This window comes from Clarias gariepinus, chromosome 9 (assembly GCF_024256425.1).
Source record: "Clarias gariepinus isolate MV-2021 ecotype Netherlands chromosome 9, CGAR_prim_01v2, whole genome shotgun sequence".
Taxonomy (NCBI): Eukaryota; Metazoa; Chordata; class Actinopteri; order Siluriformes; family Clariidae; genus Clarias; species Clarias gariepinus.
Genome location: NC_071108.1, coordinates 1,189,728 through 1,209,519, shown reverse-complemented (window position 1 = coordinate 1,209,519; position 19,792 = coordinate 1,189,728). Strand labels below are relative to the sequence as shown.

Below are 19,792 nucleotides of genomic sequence, written 5' to 3'. Positions count from 1 at the left end.
ACCTGTACCTGAGCAGTTTCACAGGAGTGTGTTTTGTTTGTTAAGCCACACGGTCACCTATAAATCATTTAAGCTTCAAAAAACTTCATCTAATGTAAGTCACGAACCAGTGAGTAACATGTTCAGATGTTTACAGATGAGCAGGCCGGTGATTAGTATACTGGTAAGGCTTGGTGCAGGTGTGACTTAAGTGGTTAAGGTTTGTAAAAGGTCATTCGGATGGTCTGGAGTAAGAAACGTTTTGGTCCAGAGTCGCTGTATCCTGGCTGATCCTGCACTCTGACCCCAGCTTCCTAACTGGGAAATGTGAATGTAACACAGACTAGATGAACATTCAGACATAATGAAGAGTTTACACCAAGTCATAGAGCCTAGTATAATATATAATCTGATGTTAGCTAGCTTGACACTGGTGCTGTTTCCTAGCTAGACTTGAGTTGTGAGGTGTGAATTATTTTATGGTTTTAAAGGATATTCAGGAAAACCGTTGTCACTTGATCAGGTATCTGAATAAAACTTTACATAACACAAACAACACAAACAACACAATAACAAAAACAACAACAATGACAGCAAAATCGCTTCCTCATTAGAGGAAATCTAAAGTAAAAGAAACACACTCACTCCGTGTAGGTCTCTGTAGGAAGTGATTTTATTTATTTATTTCAATCCCAGGAAATACACTGAGGACAAGTCCTTACTTATAAAGTTACAGAAAATAAAAGACAAAAAGTTAAAGCTGAAGTGACCAAAACAAACACAATAAAGATATTAACAAGTTCAGGATTAAATGTTTAACAGGCTGATTAATAAACCCCGTATGATCAGTAAGTGTATATTTTAAAGGAAAACAGACTGAACATGATCTTTGCTCGGATTGGTTGATATTAAGGACACGCCCTCTATGTGTTTAACATGATGCAGTGGCTGTAATCATCTCATCAATGCTGCAGATGGTAATGTCTGGGAGAGAGAAAGAAAAATACCCAGTTAGTTCTTTCAGCATTCTACTACTACTAACAAAAGGAAGAAGTATTATTAGTTGTCGAAGTCAGCCTTACATGTATAAAGTTAGCAAAATTTCACTGGAACTTAATATACACTTAATGTCCACTTTAATAGGAAACACTGCTGCACCTTTTCAGTTATCTATCTGACTGGAGAGAACTACAGGTGTTCCTATTAAAGTGGACAGGAAGCATATATCAGATCTGTCACACAAAATCAAATAAGCTTTTATACAATGTTTAGATTCATTAGAAATTATTTTACCTTTAAATAAAGCTCTGATGGTCGGGTTGGAACCTGGACACAAGAAAAAACAACCAGTACAGACGTTACTGATGGCAAATTCTGGGTAAAATTAAAAGCCGAAATAAATATTAACCTAAGCAAATGGATTAACTTACCATAAAAATACCATAAAAAGGTCATGCGCGAACATTCTCTTGATATGTCATTCAAAACCGTAGCACACTCATTAATTTCTAAAGAAAAATAATATATTTATAGTAATCATATGGTTTTTGTATTTTTGTGATATAAATCCAGGTTTAAGTGTGTTCACCTTCTAAACTGGCAGTCATTTTTCTCGTTGTGCTTTTTCCTGTAAAGACACCAGAGAGAAAGAATTAGTCTGGATAAAGAAAACACCTGGAAGCCCCACCCCTTCTCTCCATCTCACATGCTCCCACGACTCTCAGGTTAGTTCAGTTTTCAAAGTTGATGTGTTGGGAACAGGAAACATTAGCGAGTGTAGAGATCTGAGTGACTTTGACAAGGACCATATTCCGATGTCTAGACGACTGGGTGACGCCTGGGGGACGACTGGGGGACGACTGGGCGACGACTGGGTGACGACTGGGTGATGACTGGGTGATGACTGGGCAATGACTGGGTGACGACTGGGTGATGACTGGGCAACGACTGGGTGACGACTGGGTGATGACTGGGCGACGACTGGGTGGCCAAGGCTGACTGATGCACAAGAGAAGTGAAGGGTGACCTGTCTAGTCCGATCTAATAGAATTGATAATTGTAGCTCAATCTGATAATAAAAATGAACACTGGTTCTGATAAAATGAAGTCAGAACACACAGTGCAGCACAGTTTGATGTGTATGGAGTCAGGGTCAGGGTGCACGTGTACTCCACCAAAACCTCCTACAATGGGCACATAAGCATCAGAACTGATGAATCAAGCTTTTTGTACGGCATAGACGACCAGGTGAGGACCAGTCTGTGTGTGTGCCGATTACCTGGGAAAGAGATGGAACCAGAATGCACTATGATAAAAAGATGGGCGGGTGGAGGCAGTGTGTATCTGTGTGATGTTCTGCTGAGGAACCTCGGGTCCTGCACTTCATGTGGATGTCACTCTGACACACCTCAACAGGTCAGAGCTACAGGGGGCGCTACACTATATTAGGCAGGAGGATGGAGCTAAATCTTATTACTTCAGATTTTCACAATTTTATGTTTTAGCACCTCTGAAACAAATAAATTCTTTGGTGTGATTAATTACAGCTTTTATCTGCTACAGTGAGGAAGAGGATAAACCAATCAGAAAAAAGGATCATTGGAGCTTTACGACTATCATCTGATTTAATATAAGCATTTTATTAGCTATCGCATCATCATCCCAGGGTAGTATACTAGACATCATGTGACCAAACAATGAACACAGTTTGACTTACACAGTAAGGCTTTTAATGTTTGATAATGTTTTATAAGTAATAAAATGTCATGGATTTTTTTTCTACTGAAATCCTAACATGAAACATTTAGCAACACAAAGAACAATACAAATCCCTAATCATTCATAAGGAACATTTTACCAGGAGGGAATTTACCAAAAATCTGCATGGATGCTAGAATGCATTTATGGCCCACGTAAGGAAACCTCTTCAGGAAACAAGTCTGATGCTCTGAGAGCAAAGAGAGAGAGAAGGAGAGAAGGAGACAGACAGAGAGAGAGAGAGAGGGAGAGAGAGAGGGAGACAGACAGAGAGAGAGAGAGAGAGAGAGAGACAGAGAGAGAGAGAGAGAGACAGAGAGAGAGAGAGAGAGACAGAGAGAGAGAGAGAGAGACAGAGAGAGAGAGAGACAGAGAGAGAGAGAGAGAGACAGAGAGAGAGAGAGACAGAGAGAGAGAGAGAGAGACAGAGAGAGAGAGAGACAGAGAGAGAGAGAGAGAGAGGGAGACAGAGAGAGAGAGAGAGAGAGAGAGAGGGAGACAGACAGAGAGAGAGAGAGACAGAGAGAGAGAGAGAGAGACAGAGAGAGAGAGAGAGAGAGAGGGAGACAGACAGAGAGAGAGAGAGACAGAGAGAGAGAGTCCACAACAATAGATGCAAATAGAATTAACGGAAATTACAAACTAGATTTAATTTAATACAAAAAACATCTGATCTTAAAAAGATTTTACCTTGATTGTTTGTTAAATGTTTTACTGCAAGAGACACCGTGAGAAAAAACAACCCAGAAACATAACGCATCGCAAGACATATATAAAAGTTATGAAAACTGTACAGTAAGTATTTTACGATCCATTCACAATACTTAGCTTACTGACTTAAATTTTCTTTTGTAAAATAATAGTGAACTTCTCGGGTGGAAAAATTGTAATTCATTTGGCACAAAGTCTTACCCAGAGTGTTCAAAGTGTTCTTATCGTAGTGACTGTAGCAGTTTCTCACTATCCTATTTAAGGAAGTTTTGATCCAGCAAAGCATGTAACCTTAATACAGTATTAAAAAGAAAAATACATAAAAAAACATCTTCTCTTTTCAAACATTTAAATCTTTGCGAAATTACATTAAAATCGGTTTACTGGGAAAATCTTGAAAAGCCTCCAGAACACACACTAGAATGACACAAACACAAAAACACAACACTGCCAGAAGGTGTTAATTAATTCTCCATCACAGCAGCCATGACAGTACTACCATGGTACATGACTGGTACGTTATTGTTTCCATAGCAACGGTTCTTTTACAATGAACACTCAACATTAACAAATAAAGAGAAAGAAATACACGTGTAGTAGTTAATATTATGAGCATTTATTAAGGAGTCTCAGGTGTCAGAGCTTTGTAACAGTCAGAGCTAAAGCTGTAACTGTAAGTCTCTGTAAGGAGTTTACACCTGTGTGTGGTTTCTCAGTAACGTGAAACGCTGTAATTGTTTTCCTTATAAACTTTAAGAGAGAATAAAAGAGAGACTGGTAAGGGAGCGAGGGTATAATGTAATAGCTGCTATAATGTAAGTGATAACAGGAACACACTTTACTGATAATGTCATGTTTCATGAAAAGCCGTTAGTATGATGCATCATTTATTTATGTTATAGATATTGTAATTATTTTTGTGTCAAAACATCATCAGCACACATTGTTTGTTAATTATTTAGGCTCAGGTTTCTTAAATTAGGGCAAATGAGCTCTACATCAACCAGTCGAAGGTTATACCAAGCATACAGGAAGTAAGATATATAAACATATGTATGTATAAAATACTTTACTTATGGCTTCGATGGGGTCTTTATTGGGCTTTTTGAGACAATGCATCGACTCCATGTATTTCTGCTTAGCCTCCTCTGTTAGAAAGGTAAACACACTTATAATTAGAGAATACACCTTTACGGAAATTAATTCTTTTTATGAAAGTAATTAGTTTGTCAGGAGTTTGCCACAAGTTCACCAGTGTTCTTCATTTTGTAGCAGAAAACACTGAAAAATAACAATCAGCTTATCCTTTAAATCATTATAAACTCATAAGCTTTGCAAATGACTGTAAATTTAATTGATGCATAAAAATTGGTTTACTGTAAAAATCTTGACTGTTGAACATAAAAGGAGACTTTTGGTCGGTTTTGTCCTCCTGTGTGTCTCCCAGAAAAGCTTCCACAACACACACTAGAATGAAACAAACACAAAAACACAGCAATGATCAGAAAGTGTTGATTAATTTTCTATCACAGCAGGCCTTAGAGTACAGTAGTGCAGGTTTTCTGTATAGCCCTGCTTATTGTTTCATGGTGCTTTACTGCCACTTACAGGTCCCACTTTCCCTCATATTCCTGTCCATTGCATATAAAATTCTTTACCTATGGCGTCGAAGGGTCTTTCATCAATCTCATTAAGACAATTCAAAATTGAGATTGCACAGCTTCACCTGTTATAAAAGTAATGATTATTATTATTATGATTACATGACAAAATAAACCCAAAGATTTCTTCAGTTCATTTTGGACACAGTTGAGGAACAAACCAGCCTGAAGCACCAGATCTCCAGGAGACGCTGATGGAGTCTTTCTCTGCACTGGAGGAGATGATGATAGATACAGGACATGATAAGTGATGGATTTAATCACACAGCAAACAGTTTTGTGAGTGAATCTGATCTAAGCACAGAGTTCAGTTTAACTGTTAAAAGTTTCTCACTTTCTCTTACGACGTCTTGAATAGTCTGGAGTATACACGGCTGCAAGGATTCTCTACACTGCTGTACCATGCAGTCTACTGGAGGAAACAAAAAGCAGATGTTGACATAGTTATCATTAATTCAGATGCTTTTTTTGTGTCAAAGGGTTATTTGTTATTCTGGAGGATTTCACAGTGTTGAATGATCTGTGTTTTATTTGGTGACGGTTTGTACAGAAGTGTGAGAAATTGTACTAATTGCATTGCTGTATAAAGTTGGATGTGCGCTTTTCCCCCTGAGGGCTTCCCAGTCAATCAGGCCCCGGCCTCGTTCACACACTACAATCAGGACAATCACGAGCTTATTTACCCCACACAACCACATGAAAACATGCAATGTGCAAACGAACAAATTACATTTTTATGATTATTTAGGTTTTAAAGCAAGTCAAACACAAATTCCTCTTTATTACATGTGGACATATTCACACACTACACCGCTTCACTACATCTATTCACTTTATTCATATACAGTGAGTTACTTTTACTATTTTTAAATGCTGAGCCTCTGAATCCGTTGAATAATTAAACATTTGAAGCAGATTTTGCTGAAAGTGGTGTCGGTTTAAAATGTACCCCAACATATACTTTTTACATGTAAGCAGCAATATTTTACTAACTGGTACAGATTTGCTCAGACGGAGGAAAAAAATCAACATTAATAATTAAACAGCTCCGATGTAAATACTAAGATAAACACTTAAAACTGAAGTTTAACATTTTCCTCACTTTTAGAAGTCAGTGTTCCTCCAAGTTGTTTATGGCAGATGTTATTCTCCAAACACCGCTCTCTTAAACAGGCTGTAAAAGTAAATATATACCTTTAAATTATTAATTAATAACTTATAAATAAATTTTTTATTTAAATTTTTTTAAATGGAAAAAAAAATCCGAACCAAGGTGCACAGTAACTTTAAAACATGGAAACAAACAAATTGTGGTAACATACACATTTTACTTCATTCATATTTAGTTTTTTTCTTTTGCTTTCATTAAGCTGTCCGGGTTTTGTGTATCGGTTGGTGTGTTATATCATTCACCAGGTGGAGGCGTCAGTGAGTAATATATCTGCAGGCACCAGTAAGGAAGAGTCAATGTTGTTATGTGCAGAGTGTAAAAGAGCTCATGGAATTGTGTTCTACTGGATCCTTAATAAACAAGAAAGCCACAAACGAACGTCTCCTTGTAAATAAATACAAGACACAGGCGATGTGACGTGTAACGGCATGCGCCAGTGATGCGCCTCAATCTGTTGTCATTCTTGCTCACTCTGTAGGCTCACTAGATAGGTGGTCTTTCCTTCTGCAGGTGCGGGAGTGGGCGGGGCCTCTGAAAATGGGCACGGCTGGGGGGTTCTCCCTGCGTTTACTGTAAAACCAGGGTGGGAACAGCACCTGTCTGGGAGAAAAAAGGAGTGGCATGAACGCGAGGTGACGTAACGCGCCCCAGGGACTTCAAAGAAAACGAAACTCAAATCAGTTGTTTGATCTCCACGTGAAGAACAGGCCCATGCAGGAGCTCCTGCTGCAGGGGAAGAGAAGGTGTCCATGGAGACGCAGGAGCCCACGCAGGCCCATTCTGCCACTCTCTTTGCCGCCATCGCTCGCCCGCCTGTGCCCGCATGCCACCAGACCCCCACGTGAACATCCCACCATCACTCCTTACCCCCCCCCTCCCCCTAAACCTTTTCCCTCCCCATGTTTCCAAATAAAGTTCCCCTTTTCTTCATTAAGACCTCGCCTCATGTCTGTGTTTGTGGTGCTGCCCATGTGTCAGACCCGCTAAAGGACATCACAAGCTTAGTTTCACTTTCCACTATAGTTTCACTATAGAGTTTATAGGGAAATTATATAAATACAGGTCAAACATAAAAATTTCACTTTTGCTACAGTATAATAACAACAATCATAATAAAATAGATAATAAATAACTGAACTGTTAGATTGATTTGATTCTCTCTCTTGGATAGCAGACTGTACTCACCTGTATCAAATGATCCTTTGTGCTCCCAGACCACGTTATGTAGGAGAATTGCAGGATTTATCCAGTTATACCATACACAGTGGGCGTGTCCCAAATCATAATACCCCCCCCCACACACACACACACTCAAATCAGCACAGAGACACTCAAAACAAAACTACAGATAATATCTAAAGCAAACACAGATATTACTCACCTCAATAATTGATCATGCTGTGTGAGTGTGTGTGTGTGAGTAAGTTACCAAATGTGAACCAGAGCTACTTTTACCACGCTTAAGTTGATTATTTTCCTAGAGCAGCACGCCCCTGAGGGTTTTATTGTCACTCATAAGAACCCATGGTGAGACGTTTCCTTTAAATGTTCTGGAAAGTTCCTTATTTAGCTTCAACTGTGACTTAAACTCATGAAGTGGTGATGTCTAATGAACATACTGGTGTGGTCATGTGACAATCTGTTTTTGTGCTCCCATGACAAATTTGTGCTCCCATGACATCATTTCCCATATGGTACGGTCTCTTATACTGTATGTTTTATTACCTGAAAGCAAATCCCATTTCCAATATACAATTCTAATCATTAACGACAATCCTGATAATAATATCATCAATTATGTATCCTGTTCTGACTGTATTTCTTGAACAAAAATATCACGGTGACACACAGTATGTCACGAGCTCTCCTAACCCCAAAACTGTCAGATTGTGTCTCTGCTCCATGTGCTTTAGAGTGTTGTTTTACCTCCCTCAGCACACCTTCTCCATGTTTTATCCATCATTTCATCACGTCTTTTGTTTCCCTTAACCTGCGTGTTGGATTCGGCACGCGCGCTGCAGCTTTGATCTCCTCACACAGCCGTGGTTGGAATAAACGAGAGGGGAAATGAGGTCTCTGCAGGGGCTGTCACATAAACAACCCATTTGAACTTGTATTTTTAATCGCAGTAAACATTTGTTCTCATTCCTTTCATTTATTCTACATCATTTATTTAAGACATGAGTGGGTGAAGACTTGTTTACGCAGTACTGTATTTAGACATTTAAAACTGTAAAGAATATTAATGTGTATAAAATCTAAAGTAAAGCTATCTAATAACTAGTTTAATGAGATTATTTTGCACTGATTCTCCCTAATCATAGAAACACTGGTGCTGTTTCCTAGCTAGAATAAGATGTGTATTATTTCACGTTTTTTTAATGATATTCAGGAAAACCTTTATTGTTAATCAGATATTTAAACAAAACTTTACATACCATAAACAACAAACAAAGCATGTCCTTATCAGGGGAAATGTTAATGCAAGAGAAACATGTCTGTGCCAGTGGCGGCCGGTCAATAAGGGGCGCTGGGGCGTCGCCCCCTTAACGTTAGGCAGAAAAGAATGCCGCTTTACATATTTATTTTAATAATTCATTTAGTCACAATATTCCACTGTATTTTTTATATAATTTATTTAAAATAATAAAAAAAATTAATTTAAACTGTATTATGTTCATTTGTGTTTTGTACAAACAAGTGTCTACGTGGGCATGTGACTTGAGGCTGAGTTTTAATCGAATTTTTTTCAAATCATCCTTGGGGCGGAGCACTGTGCGTCCCCGAACCCTCCCACTTTTGTTCTTAGCGAATCAATATTGTTTTTAAATATTTGGGCTCATGTGATTGGACCACTCTAAACGAGTCTCATTAACGCTCAGCAGATCGTTAGTTAATGTATTGAATAGTGATTGACAAGGAAGCAGATAAATATGAGAGAACATTCTGTAATTTCTTTGCTAAAATACCTCTTCGCAAGGCGATCGGACGAAGAAAGAGAAAAAGTTGAAGAGCTTGGACCAGATCGACCTGATCTTCTAATTAAGCAGCAGTCACATGATCACGGCCGAGCTTACACTTAAGATTATATGTGGTTTTCCACCACCTCTTATGGCTTTTTACAGGCGATTATTAAAAGTTAAATTTTAATTTTGTTTTAGCGGCCACAAAAAAATAATAAAAATTATACCAGCCGCCACTGGTCTGTGCACATGCCTGTAGGAAATGGATTTTACTTATTTAAATCCCAGGAAGCCCACTGAGGACAAGTCCTCATTTACAAAGGTACAGAAAAAAAAAATAAAAGTTGAAGTGACCAAAAAAACCACAAGAAAGATAAACAGTTCAGGAATAAATGATTAAACTGGCCTAAGACATAAACCCCAAATGATCAGTAAATATATTTGAAAGGAAACAACATGATCTGCTTTCTGATTGATTTGTATGAAGAACACGCCCTTGATGAGTTTAACATGATGCAGTGGCTAAAATCATCTCGTCGACGGTGCAGACGTACACGTCTAGGGGAGAGTGAAAAATACCTAGTTAGTACCTTTAGCATTCGACTACTAATAATAATAACAAAAATAATGTAAAATTGATGATTAGATGATTGTAAAGCTTTTTAAATCTCACTGGAACTTAATCTACACTCAAGCATCAACAGGAACACCAGTGGAGCTTTTCAGTTATCTGATCAGCCAGTCACGTGGCAGAAGCGAACTGTGTAGAATCATGCAGGTACAGTTTTACCTTTAATGTGAGTTACGATGTTCGGGTTGGAACCTGTACACGAAATAAAACAAACGGCACAGACGTTGATGATAGCAAATTCTGGGTAAAACGAAAAGCTTAAACAAATATTAATATCGACTTAATCCACAAATTTACCGTGAAAATCTGAGGTCCTGCGCAAGCATTCCTGCCACAAGTTAATGCCAATTGTAGCACAGGTATCCAATTCTGAAAACACAACCCTCTATTTAGCACATGGTATATTTTTCTGATACGTCCTACATTAGGAAAAAAATATTATTTGATCCCTTGCAGGGAAAAAGCGTCTATAATTATGACAGTTTTACTGTAAAGGAGAGAGACAGAATATCAACCAAAAATTTATTTTTAAAAAGCACATGATACAAAGGTTATAAATTGAGTTGCATTTCAATGAGTAAGTATTTAATCCCAAGAAAAACATGACTTGGTGGAGAGACCCTTGTTGGCAAGCACAGAGGTAAGATGTTTCTTGTAGTTGCTTACCAGTTTTTCACACGTCTCAGGAGGGATTTTGCATTAAATCCTTAAGGTTTTATGGCTGTTGCTTGGCAACTTAAAGTTTCAGATCCCTCCACAAATTTTGTATAGAATTAAAGTCTGGGGACTGGCTAGGCCACTCCTTCTTCTTGAGCCACTCTTTTGTTGCCTTTGCAGTATTTTTGGGGTCATTGTCATGCTGGAATACCAATCCACGACCCAACTTCAGGAGGTTCTCATACAGAATTTTACAGTACATGGCCCTGTCCATTGGCCCTTAAATGCAGCAAAGTCTACCTGTACCTTTATTCTCTGTGCTTGACTGTAGGGATGGTGTTCTTAGGCAGCATTTTTTTTTACTCCAAACATGGCGAGTCAAGCTGATGCCAGAAGAGTTTAATTTTGGTCTCATCTGTCCACTTTCTCCTAATTCTTCTTTGTTCTTTGACGAACTTTAGGCAGGCCTGTACATGTACCTTCTTAAGGCGGGGGACCTTCAATACATGGTGGAGTATTGTGTTACCAGTGGTTTGTTTGATTACTACGGTCCCAAATGTCTTGAGGTCAAGCCCCTCAAGTAGGTCAAGTAGGAGGAGTTCTGGGCTGATCTTTCACTTTTCTCATGATCCTTACCCCTTGAGGTAAAATCTCGCATGGAGCTCCAGACCGAGGGCAATTGATGGCTAGTTTATTTCTTCCAATTGCAAATAATTGATACAACAGTTGTCTCTTTTTCATCAGAATCTTGCTAATGACCTGGTAGCCCATTCCAGCCTTGTGCAGGTCTACAATCTTGTCACTGACATCTTTTGACAGGTCTTTGGTCTTTCCCATGGTGGTGAGGGTTGCATAGAAGAACAAGTTGTTGTTAGGAGCACCTTCTTAAATTAATCTGTGTACAACATGAGTACTTAACCAGTCTGTGAGAGCCAGAATTATTGTTGGTTAGTAGGGAATCAAATACTTTATTTTACTCACTGAAATGCAACTCAATTTATTACTTTTATAATATGTGCTTTTTATGTTCTTTCATCGATCTTCTGTCTGTATCCTTTAAAATAAACTTTTAAAAATGAAATTAAGGCCATAGACCTTTCATTTCTTTATAAGTGGGCAAACTACACACACATATATATATATATATATATATATATATATATATATATATATATATATATATTATAAGAGTATATATGATATATTAAAATAAAGCATGTCTACCTTCCCAGTTGTCAGTCATTTTACTTGCTGTGCTGTCTCCTGTTAAAGCACCAGAGAGAAAGAATAAAATAATAAAGTGTCCCAAAAGACAAACCACTGTTTAACCTTTACACATTATTCATACATGCTTCCTAATTTAAAATGAGATCTGAAATGATCTGACCAGGTGTTTTACACTCTCTCATACTAACTGACCCCTCTCTCTCCAGCTCACATGGTCGTGCGGCTAGTTCAGTTCTAAATGTTGATGTGTTGGAAGCAGGGATAAGGGCAAGTGTAAGGATCTGAGTGACTTTGACAAGGACCATATTCTGATGTCTAGACGAGTGGGTCAGAGCATCTCCAAAAGTGCAGCTCTTGGATGTTCCTGATCTGCAGGGGTCAGGACAGGTGTGCAAGTCCTCAGGTGTTGCTTACCTGAGAAAGCAGGGTGGACTATAGGAAGCCGGCAGAGGCAGTGTGATGCTCGGGGCGATGTTCTGGAAATCTTGGATATTACCATTCATTCACGGGGATGTTACCTTGACACATTCCACCTACCTAAACATTGTTGCAGACCAAGTTACACCCCTATACTGTATGTACCCTGTGTGGCCTTCCTCACCATCGTAATAAGCAGATTCAGAACCATGCATCGCCCAATCTCTACTATTAAAATATCATTTGAGAAGTATTTTATTAGCTAGCTATTCATCATCTTGGGATGTACAATAATGTACATCACGTGCGCAAACAATAGCAATACCTTTTATGTTAGATTTTTTATGGGTACTGCAAGGTCATTCATATTTGATCTACTAAAATGTTAATCTTTGAACTGCTTAGCCCAAAGGTTTAGCAGTTCAAATAATGAGACAGCCCCCAATAAGTCTTCCATAACTAACATTTTACCAAGAGGGAATTTACCAAAAAGCTGCACGAATACTGGGATGCATTTCTTGCCCCAGTAAGGAAGCACTTCCAGGAAACAGCCCTCAGGCCCTGAGAGTAAAGAGAGAGGGAAAAAATATGCAAATACCATATGAACAGAAATTACAGATTGGTTTTTAATTTCATACAAGTCTTGATCTTAAAGGGTTTCAGTTTTTACCTTTTTTACTTGTAAGATGTTCCACTGCAAGAGACACCATAAGGAAAAAACTTTGGTCAAAAGAAATATAAGATATACAGTGTAAAATGCCTAGTGTTGATTTAACAGAGCGTATTTGATTTGATATTGTTCATACAGAGCGTATTTTAGCTGAACTCATAGAAACACTGCTGTGTGTTAATTTAAGTGTTAATTCAACACTGAGGAATTTGCTCTGTAGTGAAGTATTCACATTACTTAGCTTACTGGTACAGTATGAGTAAATGCCACTCAGCACCTCTTTAGGCTTTATTGTAAAATAGTGGAAAACGCTTTATTGTCTTACCCAGAGTGCTCAAAGTGCCCACATCGTAGTGACTGAAGCAGTTCTTCACCATCTTACTTAGGAAAGTTTTGATCCAACAAAACATGTAATCTTAATATAAAAAAAAAAATAAATAAATAAACTTGAAAATTAAAATCTTCTCTTTTAAATGTAAGCTTTACAAATGACTCTAAATGTAATGAATACATCAGAATTGGTTTACTGGAAAAATCGTGATTGCTGGACATAAATGGAGACATTCCATCGTTGCTGTGCTGCTGTGTGTCTCCCAGAAGAACTTCCAGAATACATGCTAGAAGGAAACACAACAAAAACACAACACTGTCAGAAGGTGTTGATTAATTCTCTTTCACAGCAGCCCTGACAGTTTTACGTATATATTTAAATTTTTACAAGCAAAGGTTTACTTTTACTTTACAGGTTTATTAATGTGCTCTCTCTGATCTGTCATAGCAACGCCATAGCAACAACTCTAAAAATAAGCAGATAAAAAACATGGAAGGAGTCTCCAGTGTCAGAGCTTCGTAACAGTCAGGGTCATCCATGTATAATTCATCAATAAGTTAAGATATTGTAAAATTGGGATGTGTTTGTGATGAAACACTGTGGAAGAAACGACACACACTGTTAATTACGTAGCAGATTTCATAAATTAGACGGAATGGTGGCTTATTGATTATCACTGTCGCCTTGCACCGGCAGTTTCCAGGTTTGAATCCTGCCTGGGGTCTGTGTGTGTGGAGTTTGCATGTGCTTGGTGGGTTGGTTCTTCCTCCAGGTACCCCGGTTTCGTCGCACAGTCCAAAGACATGCAGATTAGGCTAAATGGCGTCCCCAAATTGCGTGTTGTGTGTGAATGAGCATGTGAGTGTGTGTGTCCTGCAATGGAATGGCACCCCGTACAGGGTGTACCACATCTCTTGCCCTAAGTCACCTGGGACAGGCTCCGCCCCCCAACATGTGTGTGTGTGTGTGTGTGTGTGAAATACTTTACTTATGACTTCAGTGGGGTCCTCGTCGATCTTTTTGCCACAATTCAGCAATGAGTTGATGTCTTTCAGCACAGCATCCTCTGTTATGAAGGTAAGCAGAATTATTATTACGTAACAGAATAAAGACTTCTATTTCCTAAGGCAGTTTTGGACACAGTTGAGGTACGATCTGGCCTGAATACAGGATAAAACGGTATCGATAACGATAGAAAAAAATTCTGGCAACATTCTGGCAATGGTGAAAAGTTTTCCACTGGTTTGCCACAAGTGCCTCAAATGTTCCAGTCTTCAGTTAGTGGGGAAAAAATGGTCTAACGTTTGCTATCAGTGTAATTTTCGACACCATTAAAAGTCTCTAGCATTTGGGAAACAGCTGTGGTGAACCGCCACACATATGTTATTTGCAGCAAAGTAACTTTTCCTGTGTCTCAGTACACTTTTATGAATTCTCTCTCTTCACGGGAAAAGATCAAAATACATAATCAGTTATAGATCGAGTCACTCAGGAGACGTTTTATTTCAAAAAGTTTTGCAGGTGAATCTGGTATAAGCACATAGTTCATGCCACACACACACACACACACACACACACACACACACACACACACACACACACACACACACTCATTTCTCACTTTCTGTTCTGCCGTCTGGAATGGACCGGAGTGTACACGGCTCCACTGATTCTCTACAAATCTGTGCAACGCAGTCTACAGGAGAAAACAAGAAACACTTATTGGCTTTAAGTTATTATTAATTCATCTTCTTTAATAACAGTTAAACTCTTTTGTAAGTCGGGGTGAGCAAACATTTAATTTCTATTCATTTTATCATTATTTGAATTTAAAGGCAAGTTTGATTATACACACACTCTGCCGCTCACGTTCACTTTATTAATATACAGTGAGTTACTTTATATTCAACAGAACGCGGGTGAGATATCGAACGCTGCGTCTCTGAATTCTCTCACGTTTGAAGGAGATTTAGCTGAAAGTGAATGTTTTTAAAGGTATTAAATGTATTACAACACAAACATTGACTCTGCCAACATTCTGAGACGACTCCATCGTATTATTATCTTTTTTTCTTTTTTTTTAATAGAATATTTACTGTGAGGGATGTGACATCATATAAAGTGCTTTCTTATTCAACACCCAACATTTTAATAAACTTTAATTCAGTTCAAATGATTTGTGTAGCACTTTTAATATATTCATCATTCATCACAAATTTCATGAGAAAAAAAAAACAATACTAGTGAAAGAGTTTAACATTTTCCTCACTTTCAAGTTTAGGAGTCGGCGTTTCTCCATATATTTCATGGCAGATGTTTTTCTCCAAACACTGCTCCTTTAAGCAGGCTGTGAAAAGAAATACACACAACAGAAATCATCATTATTAATATTATTATCATCATTATTATTATCATCATCAATATTATTATTATTATTATTATTATTATTATTATATTCTAGTGTATACATTTTCATATAACACTTCTGATATCACACTTTACACATTTTTTTCATATTTTTCACATATTTATGACATTATACTGTAAAAATTATTCAAGTACATGCACCGGGCAGTATTGTCCCAACAAAATCAATTTCATTCTAGTAAACATTATTTTAAACATGTATTTGTAATTTCAGGCTTAATTCAATCTGTGCATGAAGCAGCACAATGTGCCAAAGTTTGTCTGAACTGGTAACCTCACGCTCTACAGGACTCCAGTTTCACTCCCCATAACTTACTAATGATTTAATATTTTATTTTAAACTAAACCAGAGTGCACTGTATCTTTAACACATGGAAATTTAAACAAATTTTGGTAAAATACAAATTTTACTTCTTTCTATTTTTTTCCCCTTTTACTTTCATTTCAGCATACGCTCTGTGATGTGTAGCGGCCCTGCCTTAAAAGCTTAGTTTCATTTTTCATTTTACTTACAGAGAGTCATGAGCAATATGAAGGGGTTCATCATCTTTCTGTGAAGGTGTGCAGAAACTAAACAAGAGAGAGAGAGAGAGAGAGAGAGAGAGAGAGAGAGAGAGAGAGTTTATAGTGAAATTATATAATTACAGGTCAAACATAAAAACTGCTCTCATGCTACAGTATAATAATAATAATAATAATAATAATGGTAATAAATAAGTAATGTAAAAAAAAGTACACATGGCATATACTGGACTTTATACTAGGATATATATAAATAGTAGTTTATACAATATGCATATTTTATTAATAGGAACAATAAAAATCACAGACAAAATTAACTAAACAATTATCTACAGAATATTCTCTTTCTCATAACCTACTGTACTTACCAGTATTAAATGATCCCTTGTACTCTCTGATCACTTGAGGAGTAATAAAACATTTCCTTTTCAATTAAACTGTACATAGTGGGCGTGTCCCAAACCATACACACCCCCAGACACCTCCACAAATCAGCACAGAGACACTCAAATAACACTACAGATAATCTCTTAAGTAAACACAACCCCCAGATATTACACAATTCAAAATAAATCACAATGTGTGTGTGTGTGTGTGTTACTGTAAGATATCAAGTGTGATGAACCAAAGCTACTCTCACGACCTGTAAATTGATTATTTTACAAGAATAGCACGTCCCTGAGGGGTTTAATGTTTTTTGTATTGTAATTTTCTTTACCCTAGTCCATAAGAACCCACAGTGACACAGGTGTGACGGACCCATTACATTTCCTGGAAAGTTTTTAAATCAGCTTCATCAATGGCTCTACCTCATGAAATAACATCTAATGAACGTCCTGGTGCATTTCAGGTGGCAATCCGTGAATTTGTGCACACATGACGTCATTTTTTTAAATTGTTTTGCTAGATGAACACACAGTATCTCTTGACTCATAAAATATGAAAAATAATTCTATACTGTAGCAATATTAACTAGGAACAAGAACACCATGGAAACCTGCACACCAATAACATGTATTTTCCCAGTAACAAAACTTAAATATCTGACAAAAAGATTAAGCTTTAAAAACAGACAATTTAATAAACATTGATGCAGGTGATATAATAACTATATCAGATCAGCATTTATTTTGCTTCCCATCAAAAAACTAATTTCACTAATCTCTTCAGCAAAATCATCAACGTGTATCGTGTACGTGTCTGGTGTGATCTGTTTCTCAAATAAATAGTACCAGCAGTCAATAAACTCCTATTCTACAAACCTGACCTTGAACCCTGTCAACTGTCCAACTACAGGCCAATATTAAACCTCTCCTTTATCTCCAGCATCCTAGAAAATGTTAGATCAGCAGCTACAGTATGGCCATTTACATAGCAATAATATTTATTATAAATGTATCGGTCAGGGTTTAGGTCTCATCATGGCACAATTTACTTTTACATGTGGTCAATATACTACATTTAGGTGTGTTACTTCTGCAATTAGGATAATATTTCCATTGCAATTACATTTTATTTTGTTAATTTTATTTTATTATTTGCACATACAGTACTGTGCAAAAGCATATAATAAAATTGGTACAGCATATAATATGGTGCCTTTTGCACAGTACTGTAACTATATTGAACAACCTTAATGACCCAAACCAATCTGGATTCAAAGTGGCACATTCCACAGAGACTGCCCTTCTGTCAGTCACTGAGAAGCTCCATGCTGCTAGATCTGCTAAACTTTCATCTGTCCTCATCCTCCTGGACCTGTCAGCTGCATTTGACACCGTGAACCACAAGATTCTATTATCTATTCTTACAAGCCTTGGAATTTGTGGAACAGCGTGGCAATGGTTTGCTTCTTACCTTAAAGATAGGTCATATGAGGTAACATGGAGGGGATCTACATCTGCCCCACGTAGACTCTCTACTGGTGTCCCGCAGGGCTCAGTACTTGGTCCTCTTCTGTTCTCCCTCTATACCCGGTCTCTTGGTAAGGTCATATCATCGCATGGATTCTCATACCACTGTTATGCAGACGACACACAACTTGTCCTCTCCTTTCCTCCCTCTGACACTCAGGTTTCCACCCGGATCTCAGCATGTCTGGCAGACATCTCATTTTGGATGGCTGCTCATCAGCTGAAGCTCAATCTCAGTAAAACCGAACTGTTGTTTATCCCTTGTGACTCATCTCCAGGTCAAGACCTTGTGATATCCATGGACAACAACCAAATCACTCCCTCAACCACCGCCCGCAATCTTGGGGTAACCGTGGACAATCATCTGTCATTTTCCCCACACATCGCTAACCTTACTCGCTCTTGTCGATTTCTTCTTTACAATATCAGAAGAATTCGCCCATTTCTTTCTTCACAGGCTACTCAGGTGCTTGTTCAGTCCCTTGTTATTTCAAGACTGGACTACTGCAACTCACTCCTGGCAGGCCTGCCTCTGTCCACGATTCGTCCTCTGCAACTGATCCAGAATGCAGCAGCACGACTCGTTTTTAACCTTCCCAAGTTCTCCCACACCACCCCACTCCTCCGCTCCCTGCACTGGCTTCCTGTAGCTGCCCGCATCAAATTCAAAACACTGATGCTTGCCTACAAAGCCAAAAATGGCCCAGCACCCACTTACCTCTCTGCGCTAATTACACCACGCACTGCACCACGTTGCCTGCGATCCTCCAGCACTGCTCGCCTCATCCCACCATCTTTCAGGGATCGAGGGCGGCATTCATCCAGGCTCTTTTCTGTTCTGGCACCTAGATGGTGGAATGAACTTCCTCTAGATGTCCGTACATCAGAGACTTTGACTATCTTTAAACGACGACTCAAGACTCATCTGTTTCTCCAGTACTTGGACTAACCCCCCTCCCCCCCCCCCCAAAAAAAAAAAAAAAAAAAAAAAAAAAACCTCAGTTGTGTTGGACTAATGGTACTTAGTTATTAACTTAGTTAACCCAGTGTAAGTATGTATCCAATGTTGTAAACATTAAAGCACTTTTTGTAAGTCGCTCTGGATAAGAGCGTCTGCCAAATGCCTAAATGTAAATGTAAATGTAAATATTGCTATGTTTTTTAATTTTTTGTTCTCTTATTTCATATTTTATATTCTTATTTAAAACTCTTATTATTTTTTGATCATCAGCAGCCGTATAAAAATTTCACTGCATATTATACTGTGTTTGTGATAAATAAAATTTGAATTTGTATATTTATTTATAAGGCTGTGGTCTGCTGGGGAGCAACGTCAGTGCCAGGGATGCAGGCGAGGTAAATAAAATCATCAAGGATAAAGACATAATCCTACAACGACTCACCAGATGACAATAGCAACTTACACACACATCCCATTATTCACTGTCACTATACACACACATACATACACTCATAAAACTGTACGTAACACCAACAACTGGGCACTGCCACCAGACCCGCACGTGCACACACCACCATCACTACTTTCCATCCCACCTCCTTAAACTCTTTTCCTTCCCCACTTTTTAAAAAATAAAATTTCCCTTTTTCATTAAAACCTCGCCTCGTGTCTGTGTTTGTGGTGCCGCCCATGTGTCAGACCCGTTATTCATGTAACGGACAGCGCAAGCCTAGTTTCACTTTCCTGTAATGCTGACATTAATGAGCTGATCATTTACTTACAAACTTCATCAT

At 38.2% G+C, this 19,792-nt stretch overlaps 1 protein-coding gene and 2 long non-coding RNA genes across 3 annotated transcripts; all 3 read right to left on the bottom strand.

Moving 5' to 3' along the window:
• Nucleotides 1-634: 634 nt before the first annotated feature.
• Nucleotides 635-1,757, bottom strand: LOC128529757 (uncharacterized). The gene is made up of 4 exons (XR_008361076.1): nucleotides 1,568-1,757; nucleotides 1,410-1,487; nucleotides 1,273-1,305; nucleotides 635-963 (listed from the first exon to the last, which is right to left on the bottom strand). It is a non-coding gene; the product is annotated as an uncharacterized LOC128529757 (long non-coding RNA).
• A 1,089-nt stretch (nucleotides 1,758-2,846) lies between these two features.
• Nucleotides 2,847-3,728, bottom strand: LOC128529931 (uncharacterized). Its single transcript, XR_008361096.1, has 3 exons — nucleotides 3,649-3,728; nucleotides 3,427-3,450; nucleotides 2,847-2,926 (listed from the first exon to the last, which is right to left on the bottom strand). It is a non-coding gene; the product is annotated as an uncharacterized LOC128529931 (long non-coding RNA).
• Nucleotides 3,729-8,468: 4,740 nt separating this feature from the next.
• Nucleotides 8,469-19,792, bottom strand: LOC128529797 (uncharacterized). The gene is made up of 14 exons (XM_053503321.1): nucleotides 19,777-19,792; nucleotides 16,493-16,525; nucleotides 16,116-16,172; nucleotides 15,445-15,522; nucleotides 14,797-14,871; nucleotides 14,164-14,241; nucleotides 13,372-13,461; nucleotides 13,170-13,259; nucleotides 12,845-12,868; nucleotides 12,661-12,735; nucleotides 11,755-11,793; nucleotides 10,171-10,242; nucleotides 10,033-10,065; nucleotides 8,469-9,800 (listed from the first exon to the last, which is right to left on the bottom strand). The coding sequence occupies exons 1-14, from the start codon at nucleotides 19,790-19,792 to the stop codon at nucleotides 9,748-9,750; spliced, it is 813 nt and encodes a 270-aa protein (XP_053359296.1). The 3' UTR covers nucleotides 8,469-9,747.

Bases quoted from the DNA above. Each gene is read 5' to 3' on its own strand.
- LOC128529797 (XM_053503321.1), bottom strand. The intron at 14,872-15,444 runs GTGAGGAAAATG...TTTCTCCTGTAG, and splicing joins GCCGACTCCTAAACTTGAAA to ACTGCGTTGCACAGATTTGT. The intron at 9,801-10,032 runs GTAAAACTGTAC...ACTCTCCCCTAG, and splicing joins CATCGTAACTCACATTAAAG to ACGTGTACGTCTGCACCGTC.